Raw genomic sequence first — 25,963 nt, 5'->3', positions numbered from 1 at the left:
CGCCTTAAAAAGTTTAGCAAAGCTTATTCAAACTGCAAAAACTTCAGTGTTTTTATGCAAATCGTGATGCATTGCAACACATATCGGAGCTCACTTGAGGCAGAAATGTTTGTGATTAAAGGCGTTCTGTCTCCAGAAATGTGCTCCTATTTATAGACTGCATATTGTTGTTGCATTTGTTTTTTTGTATGTAAAGCATCTCATTGAAGTCGCTTATAAATACACTCCTTTACATTTAGCAGGCAGGAGATTGTGTGTAAGGGGAAGCTGATTAGTCATGGCCCGAGTAGTTTTACATTGCAGCTTTTATGCTCATTCCCTGCAGTGGTGTACGTTTTAAAGCTACATCTGCAGGTTTAAACTGCTACTGTTGCTGGTTTTCTGTGCTTAAGGCCGGATGCAAAATCCCCATTTTTGGACTCTCCATCCTGTCAAAAGGCCAACACTGTCAAGAGAAGCTGCATGTAAATGAGTCTGATTTCACCATAGTTAAAGTAAAAATGAGTGTGGAGTTAACCCTCTGCAGACTCTGCTAATGCACTACATTGACAGAGTGCTAGGACAAAGTGTGAACAGAACAAGCAGCTCGCCAAACTGAACAAGTTCATATCTCAAAGTCTGCATGGCATTTTGTTGGAAAAGATGATTGCAATCAATATTTTTTCTGTTCTGCATTCATTTACTATGAGCTTAATGTCAAATCCAGCACAATATTGAGCTTCCATTAACTTTTCTAACTGACCCGAGACAAAATAAACAAGTGTTTCCATCTGGATTCACCCCATCAGTGAACTTCTCTAGGAATTAGCATCACTGATGTTTTCAGACATTCCGTCTGTTATTTGTGTATTCGGTCTCTACGGCAGCTGTAACAAGTCCTTTGTCTGGCCCGTTTCTGCTGCATCGTGCTCCGCGAGTGCCAGATATTGCACCAGTGACTTTACAACTTCAAAGTGACAACTCTAATCAAACCCGGCCAACAGTGTATCGGCCATTTATTTAGCTGAGAAAGTAGCTGCGCTCTCGCCGATCTGCTGGTTGTAACAACACCCCCGAATGTACGAGCTGACAATATGTCTCCTAAATACACTGTACGCGTCACTTTTTTTTCGCTGATAGAACAACACAGCAGCGACCGCCATCTGCAAAAGAAATATACTTCTGAAGCAGGGCAGCGCACGGTGTTACAGATTCCCCTGTAACACTTCAGCAAAGATTTGGACGCGATCCCAAACACTCGAGTAAACTTCACACATCGCGAACATAAAATTTGTGAGCTGGAAGGTGCGATGGAGTCTTAGCTGATAGCGGCGGTGTTGTTGTCCTGCTACTATTCAGATAGAGATTGCTCATGAATTGCATTTGAGTCTTATGGACTTAAAAAGAGCTAATATATCGTCTCGCAAAAGCACACAGCAACAATTTAAGAGGTAATTATTCTACCTGCATCTTGTTTGAGCATCATTATTTATCACTCCTTTGCTGAGCCGGAATATTCCACGAATAATGTTTCCCCTCCATTTATTAGCTTTCTGGGGAACCGTGTGTTGACCGCAGCACTTCTCAGTTTTGCTGCAGAGCACAAAGTTAAACCCGAGGTCCCCAACGGAACGGTAAAAGCACCGACGGACCTCCCCGAGCGCCAGTTTCCGCACACTGCAGCAGAAGAAGGCTCACACTTCTAATTGAAAGGCTGCGGCCGTCCCCGACAATCAGCCCCTTCCACCAGTGATTATAGATCTGACTTTGTGACCCCCCGAATACGAATTCCCCACAGTCTGGAAACCCTCCGGTGCCTCCTTAAAGCCTGGCAAGACTGACCACGCTGTCACGACGAGTTTCCAGCCTCCTCAGGGCCCTCATTATAGCCGACAGTGAAATCCTTCTTTTTTTTTTTGCAGCTCACGACTTCCTACTTTCTGCTCATTTAAATGATCCCACATACACCCATATTATTATTAATACCCGCTTGTTTCCTGCTCCCTAACTAATCGGATAACACTCCTCAGGTGCAGACGGATGCACGAGCTTCAAATCGGTACATTGAGTTCTCGCCGATGCTCACGCCGGCGCCCTTTTCCGAGCTGACCCCTCTGACACAGAGGCTTGAATTACTCTTAGTGGAAGGAGCGCTGCAAATGAAATATCAATGATTGCACTTTGTCAGGTTCAGCGAGAGCGTGAAAGGGCTCCATCCTGAAGTGGATTCAGTGCACAAAGAGGCACTGAGTTGTCTTTTTTTTTTTTTGCACATGTTAATGAGGTCTTGTTTGGCGTGAAGCCCCGTCAATCATGCGAGACAACAGAATCCAGTCGCCTTTGTTCTGGCATAAATCTACAGCACTTCCTTTTTACTACTCAGTCAAACCTGAACAGACATTTTTAGATTAAGCGTGATGTACGCTTTCAGATGACGTCGCCAATGCTGACGTCATTAACGAACAACTACTGCTTTACAATCATCCATCCATCCATTATCTATACACCACTTAATCCTCACTAGGGTCACGGAGGGGCTGGAGTCCATCCCAGCTGACTCAGGGTGAAGGCAGGGGACACCCTGGACAGGTCACCAGTCTATCACAGGGCTACACTTAGAGACAGACAACCAAGCACACTCACATTCACACCTACGGACAATTTAGAATCACCAATTCAACTCAACATGTTTTTAGACTGTGGGAGGAAGCCGGAGAACCTGGAGAGAACCCACACTGCACGGGGAGAACATGCAAACTCCACACAGAAAGATCCCGGGTGTTCGCGAACCGGCGACCTTCTTGCTATGAGGCAAAGTGCTAACCACTGCTCCACCTTGCAGCCTGCTTTGCAATCAGAGTAAAAAAAAAAAAGACACTTCTCTTAAAATGCTGAAAACCCGAAATCATCGAGTTTTCTCAGCTATAAAATAAAGCTGCAATAGTCGTCTGCACAGCATCGGATAATTCGCAAACAAGCTCAGTTTTGCAATCTGTCCCTGGATTAAGATCACAAATTTACCAAAATGCAAACTAAATTTGCTTCCATGACAACACTGTGCATCCTGCTTTCATCCAGCAAAGCACTTAAGGAGCCCATTATTGATTATCGTCCAAACAAATAAGAAAAAAAATCCATTCATATAAAGTTCTTTAGAAGCTTTTCCGGATGTTTTTTTTGACATTTCCGAGGCTTAAACTTTCCCATCGATGCGGTTCTTATATTGCGCTCTCCTCTGATCCGCTTACATCCCCTTAGAAACAACACTATGCGGCACACCTGAGCTTAAAAGAAACACTAAATAAGGAAAGAAAAACAAGCTGTAAATCCTGGGCTTTAGTAAAGGTTGATCTCTGTGGCCGGTCTATCATTATGGATTTCCTTTGCTGATCTGGTGTTGTGTGTGTTTTTTTTTTATTTACTGCAGTATGTCAATTACCTACTGGGTGCCATGTGTACCGTAGTGACACACCGGCACATGTACATTAACACACACTCACACACACACACACACAGATAAGACGTGTTCAGATCACTGCCAAGCCAAAAGCATGCAACATGATAAGAACTTTTGTTTTTTTGTTTTTTTCACATGAACACAGATGCATTACATGTGTCAACAAGGGGGGAGAAAAAAAAGGCTCACCAGTTTCCAGCAACCCTACAGTACACACACACACACACATATCAATGCAATTATGGCAGCATTTTTACAGACACACTTGAACTTTTAGTTACATGGTTATACTCATACATGACTCTTTCGGAAACTTAACGTGACCACAGTGGAGAGACAAGCCCGAATGAAGTGAGCATGAGTGATGATGGATGCAATGAGGTGCCATGTGGAGTTATGTCGCCGCGATGTGGTGATGCCACGTGAGTAGATGACCAACGAATCACTGACAACAATGCGGAAATACAGAAATCAACAACAACAGAATACAGCTTTTCGGAAAAATAGATAAGACGCGACGAGAACAGAAAAAATCAAATCAAGAAGAAAGAAAAAAAAGGAAAAAGGACAAAAAACCACAAGCTGCTTTCTGTCTCGGCCCCAGAGAGTCCTGCTTTGAAGTGGTTTTGCTTCAGAGATTTGGCAGTGGGGGGTGGTTTTTTTTTTTTGTGTTAAGGAGCCGGAGGGGTTGACAAGTTAGTGAGGACCTTCAGTTGTGCACTTTGTTTGTGCCTTTAGCTAATGGTCCATAAGCACAAAGCAATCACAAAAGGCCCCAAACGGCTTCCATCAAGCCAAGTTCAAGCTGCTGAACTCCGATCGATTCTTGTCTTTCTTTTCTTCTTCTTTCTTTTTTCTTGTCTACCTTTCCAATTTCCCCCTCCGGCTTTGATCTTATAAGAGTCACTCCTGTGTAATTTTACCCACAGCCTACAGAATCTAAACGGGTTTTGAGTGCATCACCAGGCTTTCTGACAATTCCTAGATAAGCTTTTTTTTGGGGGGATATTTTTTTGCTCTTTAAAGTGACAAAGCTACTAATGACTGCGTTCCCTTCCTCGACGCCTCGGCTCTTTGGTCTATCCGTGGGGCCGATTTCATACCACGGGGATGATTAAACCGCGATTGTGTCTGTGCTTGTTGCTCTGCAGCCTTTCTCTGTTCCGTCCAGCACCTCGGGGGCTATGATTTGCCATCAATACGCGTTTGCTTATCAGCTATTTTCTGCCAAGCTCAGACAATGCAGCAGAGCGATCCTGTGAAACGTGCGGTCCACAACAAACAAACCATTTCGGGGGCCGATGGCTTAATTGCTATCGATGCGCCTCGGCTAGATGAGCGCCGTCATTTTCGGTGAAACTCTGTTTGCACTTGGGTAAATAAAGGCAGGAGGCAAACAAAATTTCATGCTGTCAGTTGTGCTTGGAAAGGGGCGAGGTAATTCCTTGTCAAAGCCATTTATTATTTCTTTTCTTTTTTTTTTAAATCTACTTCTATGTTTTTGTAGATAGCTTATTCAGCACTAAATAATAATTATAAAGTTCCTTCAAAGCCACCTAGCCAGCTAATGGTCAAATACAAATACAGCCATTACAGCAGCTTGTTATTAGTTCTTCTAAATTTCACCTTTCTCAGGATGATGGGTGCAAATTACCACATCAACATCAGAACTCTCTAAACCCCAAACTCTGCTGGTGGGTTTGAAAGGTATGTAATATTTATATAGATATATTAAATTAGAGCCAGAAAGTTTAAACTTTGTTTCCTTCTTTGCACGAATTAAATGTGTTTTCACTGGGAAAACGAATCAGCTCTAAGCTTCAAATCCTTTCATTTAAAACATGTTAAAAATAAACCATTAGCACGAACCGGATTCTGTAAAAATACAAAATCCTGAGTGTAACTGGGAAGCTGTGAGTAAGTCAGCTGCAACCAGGAATCACGTGACTACATTTCAGTTACTATTCGGCTGAACTGCAGGAAACTGGAAGCAGATTTGGTCGGCTGAGAGCGAAATAACAAGTTGTTAGCACTTTGTTAGATGTTACATTCATGCATCTTTCTATTGTTGATGTGCAGAGTCGTGTAACAATATTTGTAGAGGTTGCAAAAATAGCATCTTGCACCATATTCTTTCCAGTATTAGTAACACCTATGGCCAAAGAAATTTGTTTTTTATGATTTGTGTCAATTAAAATTCTGTTAAGCTGCAGATGAGATGCGTTTTACTTCGAGCCGTGGTTGTTCTGTTTCCATAGAGGTGCAGGACTTTATGTTGCAGAGAAAAATGAACCCACAGTAACAGAAACTATGTGGAGTTCAGACGGCTAAACTGGCTGACTTGAAAAGATTTACATGAACATATAAGTCACTGTTTCCCAATTCGATGCTCCCATTATTAACCGGTAGCATCAGCTCTGTGGTTATGGTGCTAATCTGAAACAAAACGATAACAGCAGCATCATCATCCAGCTTTGCTCACTAAACAGGCCTAATATTTTCCCCAGTTTCCATACAGATGGCTCTGCGAGCACTTGACCGCTGTCCAAGTAACGGGACCTTGATGTCACTGATTTGGATGTTATTACTGTGTTCCAGCGTATTTATCTCAGTAGTGAGACAAACACGGCGCTAATACTGCCCGGAAATAACAGAATCCAGGAAACCATCTCAGCCTCAGTAAGACTCAAAACCCTGAAGACGTTTCAAACTGTGAGGAGTGACTCCCTCTGTTTAAGACTCTCCCTTGTTTTGGTTTATAAAATCAGATCAGCCCCCTGCGTGTAAGGAACCTGAAGCATTTCCAACCACTTCAACTTAGACACCACTGCTGGGGTAATTGTGTTGACTAGGGTAGCTACTGCAGCACCGCTATTAACAGGATGCATGATAAGTGGCTGCAATTCAAATTTACAGGAAAGGAAAAAGAACTTCTTTTTTTTTTTTTTCAGAGTAAATAAAATAAATAAAACATTTGTGCGGATGTTACAAGGATGCAGTCGTCTTACCTGGGGACACAGGCGGTGGAGGTCTCCCCCTCGGGGGCCTCTGGGGCTGGGCAGCAGAACTGGTGGAGCACCGTCTGGTTGCTGTGTGGAGAAGAGAAGAAACGGAATCAATAATTTAAAAAAAAAAAGAGCATAAATATGCCATGTGCTTTATGGTAAAAGCTGAGATCTACCCAGAAGCATCCGTCCAACCATGGCGTAGTGACTTCAACCAGGAGCTAAATGGATTGTAAAGTGACATGCATGGAGATGTAGGAAGAGAGATACTGAAGGGTACGTTTTAAAAACCCTCTCCAAAAAAACATGATGGAAAGCCTTCTTCATGATGGCACACTGGCTACGTTCTGTGTGCTGGTGGCTACTATAGCAGATGTATCAGCAGCTCTGTAAAGCAGCTCACTAAAAACCATTTTCAGCCAACAAACTTTAGATTCATCTTACAAAGGCAGACCTGTTTCTACTGAGACTGGTCTGACTTGCCCTTATGATCATCTATACGGGGAAAATGGTCTGGTGTGGTTGTGTTTCTTTACATCAGCGAGGCTGAGCCCAGGATGCAGTGATGGTGCCCTTGCAAAAATAGTGACAATAAATGTTTTTGGTGGTGTATTCACAGAGGAAAAAAGACAAAAAAGAACCAGCAGGGCTGCCTTATTGTGCAGCAGCAGGTTGTTGTTGTGGTTTCTCTGGTGAAAGGAGACTGACAAAATGGTAACACAGATATTGAGAAGGGAGGACAAAGCCGTGTGAAAGGTGTGAGTCAGAATGACATCAGCTTTATCAGCAGACTGGTTAACCGGGCTGATGGAATAGTTAGAGTCAGCAGCAGTGTTGTTATAGATGAAGAGTCTGCTTTTTTTGTACCTATGACTACAATCAAGGATTCATTTAAAGAAAAAAAAATAGGACAGGAGTACGAAAAGGCATGTATGGATCAATGAATGGTAAATGGTCTGCACTTATATAGCGCTTTTCCACCTTTGTGGTACTCAAAGTGCTTTCACCTATTCACACACACATTCATACACCAGTGGCGCTTGCCTGCCATTGGGAGCAACTTTAGGTTCAGTGTCTTGCGCAAGGACACTTCAACTGTGGAGGGGCGGGGGATCGAACCACCGAGGACAACCGCTCTACCACCTGAGCTGCCCTCTATCAATGACATCCAAGATTATGTTCAGTGGAAGAAGCACAGTGAGGCAGAGTGAGGAGGTCGGGGTGGTGGACGGGCGCTGACTGTAATGCACAATACCAGAGTTTTCCATGTCTCCTGTGCAACAAGACTGTAATTTCAATTACATTTTGAGGGAAACGTATTTTCTGCTCAATTACCTTTGTGATGTATCACAAATACGCTTCAAGTAAACATGCCGTTGACATTTATTTAATTACTGTTGCTCCTTTGCAGCCAACCAATCACATATTAGATCGGGTGGAACTCATCACCCTGATAATCCAGAAGATGCTTTCAGCACGTAGCTGAACCCAACCAAAAACTACATTTAAGTGAAAGGATGATGTTTAACAGCTGACATGAACCCTCATTTCCTGGTTACAATGTGTCTCCCTCCTTTCCACAGAAACCTTTCACAGTCTTACTTGCTGATGAGAAAATGTTTCAGAATGTAAATGTGAGTTGCACAGGACAAATATATGTTTACATGTAAGCTGAAGTGGTTTTCTTATTTTGCCGAGTGAATGTGCAGATTTGGAAAGCACTGCATCTGTACCTGCCAGTGGGCCGTATCGATAAGAGCAGACATAATTAATCCTAAATATTCCACTACAGCAGAGACGTGATGTTCTCTGCAATTAGGTGGGGAAAAAAAAGATCTGTGCATATATCTGTATCTGCATCTGCAAAAAAAAGAAATCAGCGTCTCAGACTTTGGCAAAAATCCAATGTTGTGCATCCCTAGAAAGCCTGAATTTTTAAAAGCTGTTGGCATTGAAAGTTAAAAAAAAGTTAAGTAATCATGAATAATTTGCAGAATCATCCGGTGGTGACGTTCTTTCTCCGTCAGGGTGTTTTTTTCACCTCTAAAAAGCTCACAAAAATGTTGACACCAGCTTGATATCCCAAATCCTGAACGGCGATCTCTCAGCTAACACAATCTGGATGCGGTTACATAATGAGTATGCGGCTGATGCATTTTGGTTTATTTTTGGGCTACCCTTCTGGGTTGAAGCTACTTAATGATCTGCCTCAGCGTCAGGGTCCTGCTCCGTGCCTTTCCCTCTCACCCTCCCGCTGTTTGTCCTCTGTGAAGCCCATTTCAACCACAGCCGGCGCCCTCTGCTTTGTCTGCGCTCATGTTTGAGAGGAACTTTTGGCTCCTCGCGCAACCTCGTTCGACCCCCGGACACGGTGTTGTTTATTTACAGGGAGACTCTCACGGTCACCCTGGCGTGAAATCACAGTGCCACTGTCGGTTAGGTTGGCGATCAGAAGGATGTAGTGGCCTGAATTTGAGCCGCTGACAGGTTCCTTGCATGATTTACAGCCGTCCTACTGATCGTGCACCTGGGTACAGCCACGTGTCTCGAGAGAACTTTACTCTCTGACTTATTTGTTTTGGTGGGTAATATTAATTCAAGTCAGGGTACAAATAACGTGGTTTTCCTCCTTTTTTTTTATCAAGGTATGCCAATATTATTTATACAGTCATATAATATATCATATTATAATAAGAATCCTCTTTATAGGTCACTTTTCAAGTTACAAAATGCTTCCAAGAGCAGTGAAATAAAACATACAGCATGAAATCATCTGGATTTAAGAGACACAATATGGGATATTAAACCAGCAGTGTTTAAAAGTCAAAATAATATTGGAGAAAACAAACACCGATTTCCTCGGGCAGATTGTTCCAGAGCCTTGAGGCTCCTGTTCAGCTTTCAGTCGGGCACCTGGAGGAGACAAAAGCCTTCTGCCCGAGCATCCCAAAGTGATGCATAATATACTAAAAGGTCAGAAATACAAGTAGGAAAGTGTCCATGAAGGGCCTTCAAAGTTATCATTGTAATGCTAAAATCTAAACCCTAAAACGTTCTGGGAGCCAGAAGCAAAAACAGGAGTGACGTGCTCACGTTTCTTGGTTCTGAATTATCTGGAGTTGAATAGTTTTTGTGGTTCAGGCAAGAAAAAGCATGAAAGGTCGTCTCTGTATCTCATGTGTTGTGCTGCTCAAAGCTTTATTCACAGTCGAACCAGACTCTGAGATTCTTTACCTCAGGATTAACGTGATCTAAAAGAGAACCAGCTGAATCTGCTTTTTCCTGTGCTGTGATCCGATAACAAGAATATCAGGGTTGCAGGTCCTTTACACCAGTGCTGACTTGTTATATCTTTGTCTGCTAATTTCTGAGAGACTGAGCTGCATGAAGGTTTTTCGCCTTTTTACTCTTAAATAACATTTTGTTAATGAATCCCGCCCACAGACAGGCGTCCTTATGTGGCAACGTTAGGGGCGTTGATTATGCTGATAAACTAAAGAGGTTAATCAGGCTGAAAGGAGCGATTCATGAGAGGTTCTTGGAGTTGAAAGAGTTTTTCGGATAATGGGGGCTGCAAGGTCACTGTCACCTCACAGCTAGAAGATCCCCGGTTCAGGTCCTGGTGAGAACACCCGGGATCTTTCTGCGTGGAGTTTGCATGTTCTCCCCGTGCAGCGTGGGTTCTCTCCGGGTTCTCCAACTTCCTCCCACAGTCCAAAAACATGTTGAGGTTAATTGGTGATTCTAAATTGTCCGTAGGTGTGAATGTGAGTGTGCTTGGTTGTCTGTCTCTAAGTGTAGCCCTGTGATAGACTGGTGACCTGTCCAGGGAGTCAGCTGGGATAGACTCCAGCCCCCCCGTGACCCTAGTGAGGATTAAGTGGTGTATAGATAATGGATGGATGGATACTGAAAAGTTTCTTGTATGAGGCCCAGTGAACATATATTTCAAACTCCGATGAGAAGAACAAATGTCCGTCTTCAAAAGTGCGCTTGTTACTCCACGTAATGGAAATTTGGCGGAGAATGAATAAAAGATGCAGATGGAGCAAAAGGTTGCATTTAATGTACTTTGCTTCGCTTTAAAAGGGAGATATAAGCAAACAGACGGTATTTTGTCACCATGGAGATCCACACAAAGAGACTGCACTCAGTTATTTCAGCACCACGGACAGAGACAGAACAGGAGACCGCTTCTGGAAAGTTTCCTCCACAGACTTGCAGACTAACCGAGCCTGAGTAATCATCACGGCTCTAATGCAATGCCAGTAATGGACTCCAGCGCACTCATTTTTTTTTCCCACTCTTAAGGGAAAATACTTGTTTAAACCTGCAAAACTAATAGCAATTTATCAAAACGCCATATCGTGGCAGAAGAGGAATAACTACAATTTCAAAGATAGCGGGAGTGTGGCTGCAGCGGGTCGACTAATAAGGCATGTTTTCTGGAGGGTTCGGTGGATACGCAGGTGAAGGTGATATTGAAAGGTAGCGCGAGAAATAGCGAGGGTATAAAATTTTAATGTGAGAAAGTGCATTTTTCCCTCGGCGTGCCCTCTCCTTCCAACCAGGGTGGCTCGCCTCCCCGATTCTCACATGCATCCCGACTTCATCCATTTCTTCCTTCCGTACCGTCCCCTCCCCCAGCTGCCCCTCCACGGCTCTCCTCTCCTTCTACACTGATTTTCCATCACCCTCTATGACTCCCCATCCCCCTGTTCTACAAGCACAGCGTGTTGTGCTAAAGAGGAATTTGCTCAATTACTCTTGCTGTCAGAAGATGTAGCCAGTAAGAAGAGCAGCAGCAGCAGCAGCTCTCCGTATGTTGCATCTCCTCGGACGCAGGACACGAGGAAGGACATAGAGAGGAGAGGTGAAGAGGAGGAAGCAAGGTCGACATTCCCATCTATCCCTTATCAAACCTCCCTTTGTTTTTTTAAAGAGCTTTTGATCATTGACACTCGTAGCGCTGCATCTTTCGACTTCTCTCGACTGATGAGCGAGCGATAGTTTACCACGTGATGCACAGCGTCCTTGGAAAAAAAACTCTAAATTCCAAAATGGTTCACCTATGAAAGCACAGATTGTTGCTTTTTTTCTGTGAAGTCACCAAAAAAAGAAGAGGGGAAAAAAGCTTGAAAAGGAGGTTTGGTGGTGGTGGGAAAGGAGGAGGAGGCTTATTTGACAGCAACAATAGCAGACAGTACAGGGAGGGTATGACAGCCAATTAATTCCCATTGTTAATGGCTCCTCTAATTGTGTTCGCCTTAACGACCGTGACACCGCTGTGGCCGCTTCTTCTTTTTCTTTTTTTTTTTAATAGGTCCAGACGCTCTCCGAGGGGACGCAGATTAGTGTGGAGAGTGTCGGAACAGCAGAGCCACTTGTTCACACAGATAAAGGGTGTATATTCTGCAGGTCACTGAGCAAACATTCAGGTTGAAAGACGCGCATCGGGCCGCGTTACGTAAGTCTTTTCATTTACTGGATGGCAAATTTGGAGCGAGACATACAGAATACCGAATAAGAATCTGTTCATCACAAGCAGTAAAAACTGTATTTTTTTTTCCTTCTTTTTGTGACACAATCAGAGGATGGAGTAGCTTTGCTTTATGTGCTTTACATAACAGCCAGCAGATTAGCTTAGCATCTTAAAACACAAGCAACCCCACCTCTATCCATCATCCATCAGTAACTTTAAAACCATCTGCTTCGTCAAAGAGCTAAATGCACAACATGATTCACATGGGACCTTTAATCCCACCGGGGTCATACCAAAGGATCCTACAAATAAAAGTATTAGCAAAAGTACAGACCTAAAATCTAAGTAATCTAAAAGTCTCGTTCGGCAAAACCTACACTCTCACTAAGCACGAAAAACAGCAGGTCGTATCAGACTGAATAAAACAGTTCTTCCACCTCATACATTTAATCCACTGAACCCAAAATCTGCTTGCAGGCTTGAAAGGCGGCTTTTTAAAAAAAAATTTAAATCACCAAAATTGCATTGTTTTCTACAGACAGACACTGTTTTTAAAAAAAACAAAGAATAATCTCATTATTTCCTACTTTTAGACGCTCATTGAACTAATCCTGTATGACGTGAAGTTCAGCTGGGGAAACTTAACCAAACCAAAGCTTAAAATTGTGATGTTTCATCAAAATAACTTTATTCTACAGCTCTCATTTAAATATATCCAACGGGGGGAAAAAATAAAATAAATAATGCTCGCACTAACTTGATTCTAGTAAAATACTAAAAGACTTTGAGCTGAACTTAGCTGTGACCAACAGTCGGGACAAAAATTCAGGGATGTTTCGTCAGAACTGGGCTGAACTACAGGCAGTGTTGCACAGAGCAGACAGTATGGAAACAAAGTGTAAGGAAGCGCCACCATGTTCCCCCCAGTATCTGTAACACCTGTAGGCACTAAAAATGCTGCACATGTTGATTACTTTGACTTTTTTTTAATCAAATAAATAATCTAAGAATTTCAACCTTCTTGTGTTATTCTTCACAGATGACATTTTTGAGTTGAGCCATTGTTGTGCTGTTTCTAAAGAGATGCAGGACTCAGTGTTACCCAAGCAAGTAAAAATGAGTGAAAACAGGAGCAAGAAACAGAGCAACTGCTTGAGGTTCAAAGAGGTTAAAATGCAGAACTCAGAATCGCCTCTTTGCTTGCAGAAGTCGGTGTTCTCTGCGCGAGAGAGAAGAGGCACTATTAGCGAGTCTATTAGCGAGTCTGAGCATGTTTAGCAGGTAGCTTGGCAGCACCTCTATCTGAAACCTCTCAGTTCTTTTTCGATTTGCAAGAGGCGCCACGAACGGACCAGAAAGCCTCTGGATGTAATTGGACGGGCCTACGATCAATCAGAGCAACGGAGTGCGTGCAGCAATAACACTCCTCTGTACAGTCATCGAATCAAACCCGCCTCATATTAGATTGGCCTGGTGCAGGCAGGTCCAGGTGGAAAGGAGAAGAAGAAGTCGTTCTGGAGGAGCAAATAAAGCTCTCAGATTCTAAAGCTACCTCTGAAGATCGCTGAACAACCATTTGATCTCATTTTGTTGAGCCATAATTGCAGTCAACTTACTGATGATCGTGCCTTTCGATCGGCATCATTCATACATCAGTGTTAATTTCCCCGTGGTGTCAGAGCTCCTTCGTGCGCTGACCGATTCCGAATAAAGATCTCCGAAACCTGCTGAGGCAGCAGCGTGGAACCGACCGACGGGGTTTGGTCGCCTGTGAAGATGCCACACCTGCAGGCGATGCACTCGTATTTGGCAAATATCCTCTCGGAGTCAAACTGTGTCGATACCCCGGAGACATCATTGATTTCACCAAATTTGGAGAAAAACACCTCACAGGAAACTCCTTTTATCTTTTAAAACACCTCTGATTCATCTCAGCCGTCCGTCTCTTTCTGCTTTGATCTCCGGCTCCTCACTCTGCATTACTTCAGCCATCTCTCAGTTTTACTATCACCTCCATCTTTCTGCTCAAAAAAGAAAAAAAAAAAAACTGCTTGCAAGCTTTTTATAACCATTTTTGGTTTACGATGGGACCTTTAAAGGCCCAGCTGTGCAGCAGAGATAGCAAACAGCCGACCAAAACGACATAAAACGTCAACTATCAGGCCGTATATCATGAATCTCTTCGTGCTAGAAAACAATTTGATGCTAAGACACTAGAAGCTATAACTTCTTAATTAATCTCCATCTTTTTGTGACAACAATCCACTCATTCCCCTGTTCGGGCTTTACGCGAACACTTCCTCTACAAGACATGAATTCTTCTCATCTGAATGAGAAAAAATTTGCAAGACTACAAATCCTTGCCTCCAGTTTCACACACACACACACACTCCATAACCGTGCACTGTTTGATCAGTGCGGGTGCTGGAGATTAAACTGCACTCGCATGACCTGCTTTCTGATCTTCCACACCACTGCCTCAGTTCCCCTCATGGCCTAAGCTCACTAATACCACCTATAAAAAATCTATAAGCTTTCATAAGCTTTTCCACACACTGGCTCCGCGTGAGGGAGAGTGTAAATTGCGCGCGGCGGTTTCATTGTATTTTGTTTTAACTTCTGGTGTCTAATGTGTTTGTCGATGCGCTCCTCCCAGTGTTGAATTCAGCTTTGCTGTGTCAATAGCTCTCCGGCTGATTCAACTCGGCTCAAGGCGGAAAAAGATCTGTGCAAGCCGAGATGATACACTTGGAAGCTTGGGACAGAGAGAGGAGAGAGAAAAAGAGGGCGCGATCAAAGCTTGCAATAATTGACAGATTAGTTTTCGCAGACAATTTCCTGGCAGTCAAGAAGGGGGGAAAAAAAGCTGCTGTGAATATGTTCGCTTATTGAAATAACTAGAGATGTCCGATATTGGCTTTTTTGCCAATATCTGATATGCTGATATTATCCAACTCTCAATTTCCAATTCCGATATAAACTGATACCGATATATATATGTAGGCTATTTAATTAATTTTAGGTAACATCTAGGGCTGGTCTGAATAGCAATATCTTGGGCCCAATTTACGACGAATATGACAGAATATTATTCCAGTGTTATTCCAGGCCGCCATTCCTAAATCCTAGCTCTTTCAAATTTCTTTCTTTTTTTTATAGTCACAAATACACTACTGCCACATGTCTCCACCTTCACAGCAGAGTCCTGCACTGGGTCGGTACTTGTGAGACGTCCTACGGTAAACTACAGATAACTATCTTGCTCAGTATCTACTCTTTGGGGGTTAATGACATTAATTACTGGCGAGTACTAAGTAAACTACAGATAACTATCTTGCTCAGTATCAACTCTTTGGGGGGTTAACATGACTATAATTACTGGCGAGTATTAAGTAAACTACAGATAGCTATCTTGCTCAGTATCAACTCTTTGGGGGTTAATGCGACGTTAATTAGTCGCGAGAACGCTGACTTGAAAGTGACGTCACGTCCAGCACCAGGCTCCAGGTCAAAGAGTCAGAGGAGGGTCGCCTGGAGAACAGGGCAGCGACTTACCGGAAAAAAGGCAGACTTTTTAGCTTAAGGTAACTCAGAATAGATTTTACAAGTTTAATCGACATTCACAAAATATTGATGGCCAACAAACATTGCGTAACATGTCGGTAGCTTAAGTTAATTGGGCCCGTTGCCAACTCAGCATCGCTAACGTGAGTAAACTAATCGATAGCATTAAGCTAACATCTACACGCCATGATGGAACTGCTGACTGCATCTTCAGATGAGCTTGTTCAGATATTTCTCTAAGAAGAGAAAGACACCTGATGGAGATGATGCTAGTCAGGTATCACTAGCCTTTTATTGACTCATAAATGATGATGGTTCGGTCCCGGGTGGACTAACCGGGACCTGAACCNGCAATAATTGACAGATTAGTTTTCGCAGACAATTTCCTGGCAGTCAAGAAGGGGAAAAAAAGCTGCTGTGAATATGTTCGCTTATTGAAATAACTTGGGATGTCCGATATTGGCTTTTTTGCCAATATCTGATATGCCGATATTGTCCAACTCTCAATTTCCAATTCCAATATAAACTGATAACAATACCGATATATATGTAGGCTATTTAATCAATTTTAGGTAACATCTAGGGCTGGTCTGAATAGCAATATCTGGGCTCCAGATATTTGGGTCCAATTACGAATATGACAGATATGGCCGCCATTCCTAAATCCTAGCTCCTTCAAATTTCTTTGTTTTTTTTTAATAGTCACAAATACACCACTGCCACATGTCTCCACCTTCACAGCAGAGTCCTGCACTGGGTCGGTACTTGTGAGACATCCTACGGTAAACTGCAGATAACTATCTTGCTCAGTCTCTACTCTTTGGGGGGTTAATGCGACGTTAATTAGTCGCGAGAGCACGGCCATGAAAGTGACGTCACGTCCAGCACCAGGCTCCAGGTCAGAGAGTCAGAGGAGGGTCGCCTGGAGAACAGGGCAGTGACTCGCCGGAAAAAAAGGTAGACTTATTAGCTTAAGGTAACTCAGAGTAGATTTTATAAGTGTAATTGACATTCACAAAATATCGATGGCCAGCTAACATTTCATAACACATCGGTAGCTTAAGTTATTTGGGCCTGGTGCCAACTCAGCATCGCTAACGTGAGTAAACTAATCGATAGCATTAAGCTAACATCTACGCGCCATGATGGAACTGCTGACTGCATCTTCAGATGAGCTTCTTCAGACATTTCTCTAAGAAGAGAAAGACACCGGATGGAGATGATGCTAGTCAGGAATCACTTGCCTTTTACTGACTCATAAATGATGACGGTTCAGTCCCGGGTGGCCTAACCGGGACCTGAACCGGGGATGTTCTTGCTGCAAGGCAATGGTGCTATTCACTGAGCCACCTTGCGGCATTAATAATATTAATATATATCATATAAATAAGAGAGACAGTGCAAAACAGTGGCATATATTTACAATAACGGACATTTGAGCAGCCTACCTACACTCATGTTATGTGCCTGGAAGATGAGTTTGTCAACATTTTCGGGCCAGAGTAAGCTCCTGGTTTTGTTAACAATGAAGTCAGCCTTCAAGAAAATGTACTTCGATGGAGTGGAAGTGGTCAGAACACATAGGACGTATTTGGCTGCTGATGCCAGTTTAGGTTAGTGGTCACAGTTCTGTTTCCATCATCCAAGTGGGCCAGACTGGACTCTAGTAGAGTCCACCAAATACTGCTCCATCTCTGGCACTTTGATCTTGTTCCTCATGGTTTTCATCGTCAGAATCCGACAGCATTAGCATGGAGATCTCCTGCTGGTTTTTTTTTTATTTTGTTTTGGTTTTTTTTGGTGGTGGCAGCAGCAGTGTCCTCGCCATGCCTTTCTATCGGCTCCTTCCTCGCCTCCCGAACAATGTGCCACTGGTCTGGTAAATTCGGACCTCTAAATTAATGTCCGGATGTCAGCACACGACCAAACATTTGAATATTGGGGTCCAGCCACAGTAACATCACATATCTCCTATTAGTCAGGGACAGCGTGAGCAAACGTGTTACTGCAGCCACACTTGCTTACACGCTTCACGACGCAGTTTGATGACGTCCTCATTCGCGTGCCAGTAAATGGCATGCAGGCATTATTTTATCGGTTTTCATTTTAGGCAAAAAACCTGATAACGATATTGACCGATATTACATTTGTATGCCAATATCGGGTCGATAGTGTCGGTGGGCCGATATGATCAGACATCCCTAGAAACAACAAAATATGCAGCACTAGAGTGAATCCCTGAAGGCCAAACACAAATGGAAGTGACCTTGGAGAAGGAAAACATTAACAATCATAGATGCATTTTAGTTGAATGTATGGCTTGTTTGCACTTAAAAAGATTTTTCTTCAGTCATTTACGTGCTTAGATTTAACTTTGTGGAATAAATGCGCTCGAAAGTCAAGGTCAAATCAGAAAGGAAGTCCTCTGCATATCACACCTGCAAAATGGGCTAAAAAAGAAGAAATCCCAAAACCCGAACGTCTCTGCCAGGTGCTTCACACTGAGAACGGAACAAGGTGCTCCACATCAGCAGAGGGATCATCCCAGTCCTTCAGATTAACTTATAATATATCATATGCATTGCACAAGTCAGCTCATCCTCGTGGCAGCGTTATTTGAGGCACTTTGATTATGGTAAATCAAAAAAATAGACTCAGAGTGTTTTTGCAATACTTCACTTCCATTTGGAAAATTGGCAGTCGCTGTAAGTGCCAGTTTATCACTGTTTTACAGGCGAAAAGTGTGTAAGGCTCTCCGAGAGGCATAAATTAAACACGCGTGCTTGGTGGCAGGTGTATCTTTGCGAGACAAGGCATCAAATGTGATCGGGGAGAAATATCCCTAAATGAAATCACACCTCCTATATAGCAGCAATCTGACTCGCACTCATTTCTTTTCTGTCCTTAAATTCAATTCAGTATTTTAAAAAAAGAAGAAAAAAAGCCGCCCTGGAAGGTTTTACGTCAGCACGGGGCTCTCGGGTTGTCCCAAGCGGCTTAGCTCGGCCTCTGTAAGCGAAACTGAGAGGGAGCTGGAGACGAACGAGAGAGCAAGACCCATTTTCCCGAGAGAAAGCTAACAAAGGAGGAGGGAAAAAAAAGGAAAAAAAACACATTTTGTTCCTGTAGTCAATCCCTTAAAAAAAAAAAAAACTCCTGTGCCAGTGTCAGGAAAGCTGCGGCTTTATATTCTCTCATTGTGGCCTACTTGATTCCACTCCGGCGTTTGAGAGTAAATATGGAACCGGTTCACTGCAAAGCTCCGCATTTCTGCTGCATCATGTACAAGACGAGCCTCCACCTTGGAATCACTGGTGGCGACTTAAGCGAAATGCAAGAGATCCGTTATCAGTTTAGGGATGTTTCTACAGCATTAGTTCTGCATGAGAGAAATTAAACACCATCTAAAATATCAACAACAAATGTCAAGTTTTGATATCATCCCTTCCCAAAAAAAAAATCAAAGAGGTTTTCTAGGCTCTCAACATTTTACGCTCCTTTTCAACTTAACTCCCAACTGTTGGTCCCCCTTCAATAAAACTTAAAAGGGAAACCTTTTTGATGGAGGAGGCAAAAAAAAAAAAAAAAAACAGCAGAGAATGAGAGAGCTGAGCCCAGAGGGGGAGGAACAGGAGTGAACCACTTTCTGGGAGAGAGAGAGCTCCGTCAGCTGAGGGGGTTCAGGACTGACACTGAGCTGGATTTATTTCAGCTGGGCAAGTTTGTGGGAGAAATATGTTGTTCTTCAGCCAAATTTGAGGCAACGCTGGGACAGATCTGTGGGCTTTTGGTGGCAGAGATCGCACGGGAACGACGAGGGAATGGGAGTTATTTTTGCTACCAAAAAAAAAGGGAAGTCGGAGTGAAGATATCGCTGACTGTGGCCTCATAGCTCGGAGGTCCGGAGTTTACAGGTTGGTTGAGGCCTTTCTGTGTGGAGTTTGCATGTTCTCCCTGTGGCGGTGTGGAGTCTGCTCCAGCTTCCTCCCACAATCTAAAGACAGCAGAGATTGCTGATTGTAGGTGATGGACCACCTTGCCCTTCACCCTATATCAGCTGCTGGGAGAGGTTCCAGTCTCCCCGCTACCTTCTACATGATGAAAAGTGTACAACAAATGGATGGATGGACGTCCTTGGTCAGCCACTCCAGCTGAAACAGTTCTTGTACTGATTTAAAAAGTAACTAATAAGTAAATACTTCTTGGATTTTCACAGCAGCAAACAGGCGCCTTCATTTTATCTCATTTCAAGTGGCTATAGTGGTGCTTGGAAGTTTGTTTCTGCACAATAATGATCTAAAACATCCCCAGATTTTCCTGCAAGACCTAAAAGTAAGACAAAGATAATCCAATTAAACCAATAAGAGAAAAATATTGTACTCTATTTGACTGAAATGATACAGTGTTACGTGTCTGTGAGTGATTCGAAGGTGAATCAGCGATCTATCAAAGTCTGATCTTTACAGTAAATGTTTGTGGACATGGGATGACCAAAAAAGGATGCTGCAGCTGCCAAAACAGAACATCACCTTTTGTCTGCAGTTTGCTAAAGATCAAGTGGACGAGTAGGACGGATACTGATACTATTTTGTGGATGAAAGAGACCAAAACAAAACTTTTTGGTGTCATGTTTGGGGGGAAAACAAACCACTGCCTTCCAGCATAAGAACCTTATTTCATCTACGAAACACGGTGGTGGCAGTATCATGGTTTGAGCCTTTTCTTGCTGCATTAGGACCAGGACAGATCACCACCACTGACTGAACAATAAACTCTGTCATGATCTGTTTAAAAGCGGATCCTACAGCAAGACAAGGACAAAAGATAATGTTTTGAAACGGCCCAGTCAAAGTCCTGACTTTCATCCAGCAAAAATGTCGTTAGAGGAGCTGAAGTGATCAGTTCAAGCTTTTTATCACAAACGTTAGTCCACTTAGACTCAAGGATGAAGTCATTAGACTTTACTGGTCACAGGTCAATGTGACCTCATAAAACACATTTGTGTTCAAGGCTAATCAAGGCAAAATTTCACAAATGTCCAATATAAAGTGAAGACATTTTATTTTATATTTAAAATGCCAAAGGTTAACTTCACCGTGACATCATAACGCTCTGCAGAAACACTTCTCTGGACATTACTCAACTCCACAACTCAGGGACAGGAGGGGAGACTGTGACCATATTTCACACTTGGTCAGATGCTGAATTGGTGACACGAATTTTACGCTGAAAATATGAGCAAAGCTTCTACATTTTGATNTGACACGAATTTTACGCTGAAAATATGAGCAAAGCTTCTACATTTTGATGTTTGTAGCTTCTTTGCTGCAACATTCATATCTGAAGGAGTGTCTGCTGCTCCGGCTACAACTGTACGCTTTATCGAAATCAGCCCATTGGCCAAGCACACAAGGAACTGGACTGGGTTTTTGTTTCTCTCAGTGAGTTTTATACATTATACAGTATGTTATATGAGTTTGGATAGACATAGATGTAAACTGCACTGACTGTATGGTAGAATTAGTAATTCTAGTTTAACGTTTGAACCCCAAAGCCTGCTAGAGACTGATTTATGACACCATTTATCAACTGAACAGAAAGAAGCATAAGATTTTCAACAATACTCATTTATGCTGTGTCCATCAGAAACATTTACCAAATCAAAGCCTAAAACTGTGATATTTCATCAAAATCAATCAGTTCTACATATCGCTTTTAAAAATGTACCAAAAAAATCCCCCGTTGCTCAAACAAGATTTTGTAAAAAAATAAATAAATAAAAAACACAAAATATTGCACTTCCTGCCACAACAATGACACCATTAGTGACTCAGATGTGACAAACAATAACACAACAAAAATTGAGACAATATTTTGAGCTGAACTCAACTGAACTGCAGGCTGTGTAGCATGGAAACAAATAAGAAATGCAAGGAGTAAAATATCTATAGTGTGTTTAGTCACCTTTTTTGCCCCAGTACTGGCAACACTTGTGGACACAAAGATGTTGTACATGTTATTTGGAGTTATTTTTGGTTTAGTTTTTTTTAAATAAATAACCAAAAAAAAATTCAAAGAACTACTTTTTTATGAGTTATGTCATTGTAACGTTGTTCCACTGCACAAAGCTCATTTTTGAGTTTCCTGTTCTTCTAGTCATAGTGGTCCTGCTTCATTAGAGGTGCAGGCCTTTATATCACAGTGAAAATTGAATCCACAGTGAGTAAAAATGTGACTAGAAACTGCTTTGAGTTCAAAGGGTTACCTAGTTTTGGAAACAACAGACGAACAGCTCCCATAGAAATCACTTGCACAACATTACGTGGACATAAATTAGACACATCAGACACATCGCTGAGTAGGAGACCTTTCGCATTAGAAATACATTCCTTTGATGGCGTCAACAGGGGGAAAAAAGAGAGATTGCTGCCATAATGTTCAACATCACCGACAAAAACACAACACAATTAGCACAGTCCCATGTTCTCCCATGAAAGCAGCAGTTTTTCCCACTGTTTTCCTCTGATCTCCAGCTGGCGCCTCCACTATCGAGCAGTTCTAGCCGCTCGTATCGAGCATCGAGCTACGCTGCGTTTGCTGCAGGGCCATCTGCTGAGGACTTGGCAGTGGGTCAGATTTCACAGACATCCTCTATGCTTCATGCTTGACAGCTATCAAACTGACATGGCTGTCATATATCAGCCAGGGTTTGGGCTGATGAGGAAAATCCCATCTACTGGATCAGCAACGGCAACCGTACATTTTTGCGGTGAAGTAAATGACTTTTTAAAGGGAGCCCAAAGTACTGCGAGGATGTTTGTGAATGATGGTTGTGAAATTTCTGCATGAGGAAGACAAATGAAAGAAGAAAGCGAATGAAAAAAAGACCAAATTTTCTACATGCAGTCATGTCTTTCCTGCAGTTCCCACACATATGGCTCGTGCATATTTCATGTCGTGATGAACTTGTTTTCTTGTTGGAGGATTTACCCCTCCAATGGCATCACTGAGACGGTCACCAGCTCCTCCCCCGTGGCACTGCGTACCTGATGATGTAATCCTGGCGTGGAGCGGTTGACAAACAGGCTCTGATGATGTAACCACAGTGCAGCGGAAGGACAAGGTGCTTTTAGGGTCATGTGAATGTGAAGACGCTCTATTATGTGGCAAACCCGAAAGCAGATAAAGCATCACGGATAAAACGGACACAAGCAACACACGTAGGCTTGACCTCCAAGTGAATAAATCCTGATCTACGCAACAAAAACATGAACAAGTAGATTCTAAATGAAGCAGAAAAGGAGGCAAATTAATTGGAATCAACAAATGTTGAGCTTTATTGCTACAATAAATCACGGTTGAGCCTCGGTTGAGACTCTGTGTGATCTGTTGAGGCGATTGGACGTGCGGTGCCTGTTCCCATCAGCTCTGCTGTGCCTCGCAGCATCAGACGGATGGCTTTGAACAATACTCTGGGTCGTAAAGTTAACCATACCTGGCATTTCCTCAGGCAGGAGAGTGCCCGCGCTCAAGTGTGTGCGTATGAAAGCAAAGCTACAGCACACGTGGAGATTATGGTGGATCATGAATAATGTGCAAGAAATGATCTTTTATAATATTCAGGTTACACTGAATTAAAATGACTGTACAAAAAGCAATATGCAGCTTATGAATAATGCACAAATGCAACGTAGCTCTGCACAAAAGACACTGTGCTGTTGCAATTATTAGTTTTCGTATCAAATTTTAAACGGTGTTATTTTCAAATCTCAAGAGTTTAACTCCTTGCAAGGAAAGTGTCTTAACAGCTTCTAATGAGTGAAAGCAAGCGTTGGTTTCACCTGCCGACAAAAAATCCTTCAGTTGTGTCTAATTAGCCAATGTTCTTTTTGAGAGATGGTGATATAACAACAACAAAAACTAGAGATTTTTTATGCTTACCCTCTCAGTATCAATTTGAATGTTTTAAAAAATAAGAAATGGGGCTATTACGGGTCCTTCAAGTAAATCATATTTTAGCTTTTCACCTTAAAAACTTTGAGGATTCAGTCTGTGAAGCAAGCAACAAAATGAGCTCAAGCAGCTAACTTGCAGAAGAGGTATCGTCTATACAATGCCACCTTTGAATGTCATGATTATACTGAATATTGACGGCTAATAGACGGCTATAGTTGGATTTATAGAAAATAACAGCAGTGCAGTCTCATATTGGTCCAAAAAAGTCACACAGAAATATTTATTGTTCTTTGTTTAATAGAAATGTTGGTTCACAATGCAATCTTTTTTTTTATTTTCTTTGACAAATTAGGCTTAAAAAATGTGAGACACTTGCACTTTTATGGGTTATTCTCATGGTGAGACAAGTTACCCCAGCATCAAAGAAAACTATAAGACGCATGGTCTGATTTTAACTCCAGCAGTGATGTTTTTCTGTACATAATCAAGTAGTTTTTTAGCATTAAGAAAACAAACAGTGACTGAAAACGCCACAAAGTGTAAAAGTTATGCAAATAGAGAATGATTACGCAGGACTTGGGGGGCAAATCCTGTTGGTAATGCCACCGCCATGCCTCCAACCTCCTAACATGGACTTTGCTGCTCTCTTTAAGAGTCACATGATGTGGATGCAGACCAATAGAAGAGATGAAAAAACACGCAGCTATCTCACAATTCGACCGCCTTTTATTGCGAAACTAACATGCTTTACACCGTGGACCAGAGGAACGATTGCACATTTTGATTGCATCGATTCAATCTGTTTGGCTCTAACGCGAGCCCATAATTTAACTGCTCGTCTAACCCTCTTTGGACACACGCACAGATGCATGCTGGTACACACGGTGCAAAACAATTACAATTGTCTGCTGAGGGATTTTCCGTGCTAAGCTCTCAGGAGGTGAAATCTCAGTGACAGATGGGTGGACGTTTCCCCATAACCGCACACTGTTCTCTTCTCTCAAAGAACCTCCAGTTCAGAAGCTCACTGACCACTGAGAGTTACACCAGAGCACAGTCGGCGCCTGAGGAATCCCGGCGTCGCTCCAATAAATGAATCATGATTTTCAAGACATTCATAAGCGTTAGTCGACGGTCAACACATCTGCTTCCTCGTAACGCTGCATATGTCAGCAGCTGCTAATTGCCGGCTAATAGCACACTTTGTGCTGAAAGATAAAACAGGTAGTAATGCATTACGAAGCAATTAAAAGCAAGATACGAGGGGTGTATTAGCGGTTCTCTAATTACATTTGACCATCTTTTTTTTTTTTTAAATTCCACAATGAAAAACTGCTCCAGTATTGAATTCTGTTGGCTGTAAGTAGCTCTTTAAATGATTATGTAATGGTTTTTAACTGAGGCTAAAGAGAGTGGGTTTAATACCAAACTGAGGTGTGTCAACATTAACAAAATACAAACTGTGACAATATTTTTTCTGTCAGAGAAATTAGGAGAAAAAAAAAAAACTGCAAGAATGTGCAGCATGAAAAAGGAAGCTCTGGTTATTTAATGGCATTATGTGTTTACAATATGCCATCAGATTGAGTGACACCAGATGACTACACTGATGGCATTTCCATTTGCAACCACAACTCTGAAATATGGAGATCGCATACTAATGACACACACACTCTGCTGATTGCTCATTAGGCCTGCTGTTCATTTGCATGGAGAAGAAATGAAATGCATCCATCAGACGCGTGAATAATTTACCTCCAACCACGAAGGCGGCGGCTCACTGTGCAGCTAGTGTAACATGACTAACAACGAAAACAATCGAGGCAGAGCCGCGCTGTGGCTGCGCGGTGTTTAACTGGTAAAAGATGATGTCATGTGAAAGCATCTGGATGTGTCAAGGACGAGGATGACTCGTCTGTCTTTCAGCGCGTCGGCATGTTGCCCAGGTGACGGTCGGGTGCCGTGGTTAGAGAGAAATCATGGTCGAGCCAAATTTTGTCATTTTGATTGATCGCGAACCAGAGAGGAAGAGGACACTGGAAAGAAACTGTTTGCAGTTCAGCCATGAGGAAAGTAGGACAACATTTGGACTCCTCGGTCCTGTGGGGCTTCGCATTCTCCAGTTATTTGGCTTGTCTGTCATTCTGTTTTTTCTGTGTGCTGCTCTGCTAGGTTGTACATTATCACCCTCTGACTGTAGTTTCCAACATACGGAATATGCAGACAAGACAGCCGAAAATACAAAGAGAGAGACAAAGATTCCAGTGGTTACATTATCATACAGGCTTTTGAATTTGCTTAAAAATCAGGCAGGGGTCTGATTTTTAAATTAGAAATTAAAGTTTACTTTTTACTACTACGGCGTACCTTTTTTTTTTTGCAGAGATGCTGAATGCTACAGTAGGACTACTCGATAATAGCAAAAATCGCAATGTTTTTCATCATCGGGATCATGATTGCTTAACACAAATACTCCCTGGCTTTTAAAAACCTTGCCTTTTCAACTGGAGAGCAAACAAA

At 42.5% G+C, this 25,963-nt stretch overlaps 1 protein-coding gene across 1 annotated transcript in view; it reads right to left on the bottom strand.

The window, feature by feature from the left end:
* iqsec3a (IQ motif and Sec7 domain ArfGEF 3a) overlaps positions 1-25,963 on the bottom strand; it is a 119,788-nt gene that overhangs the window by 83,892 nt on the left and 9,933 nt on the right. The window contains exon 2 of the mRNA XM_008304712.1: positions 6,445-6,525. Within this exon, the coding sequence (XP_008302934.1) occupies positions 6,445-6,525 (81 nt within the window). The remainder of the gene's footprint in view (positions 1-6,444; positions 6,526-25,963) is intronic.

The sequence above is a fragment of the Stegastes partitus genome, unplaced genomic scaffold (assembly GCF_000690725.1).
Source record: "Stegastes partitus isolate 25-593 unplaced genomic scaffold, Stegastes_partitus-1.0.2 Scaffold2297, whole genome shotgun sequence".
In the NCBI taxonomy this organism is placed as follows: domain Eukaryota; kingdom Metazoa; phylum Chordata; class Actinopteri; family Pomacentridae; genus Stegastes; species Stegastes partitus.
The sequence above is the reverse complement of the archived record's forward strand: the minus strand, read 5'-3'. Positions and strand labels throughout refer to the sequence as shown.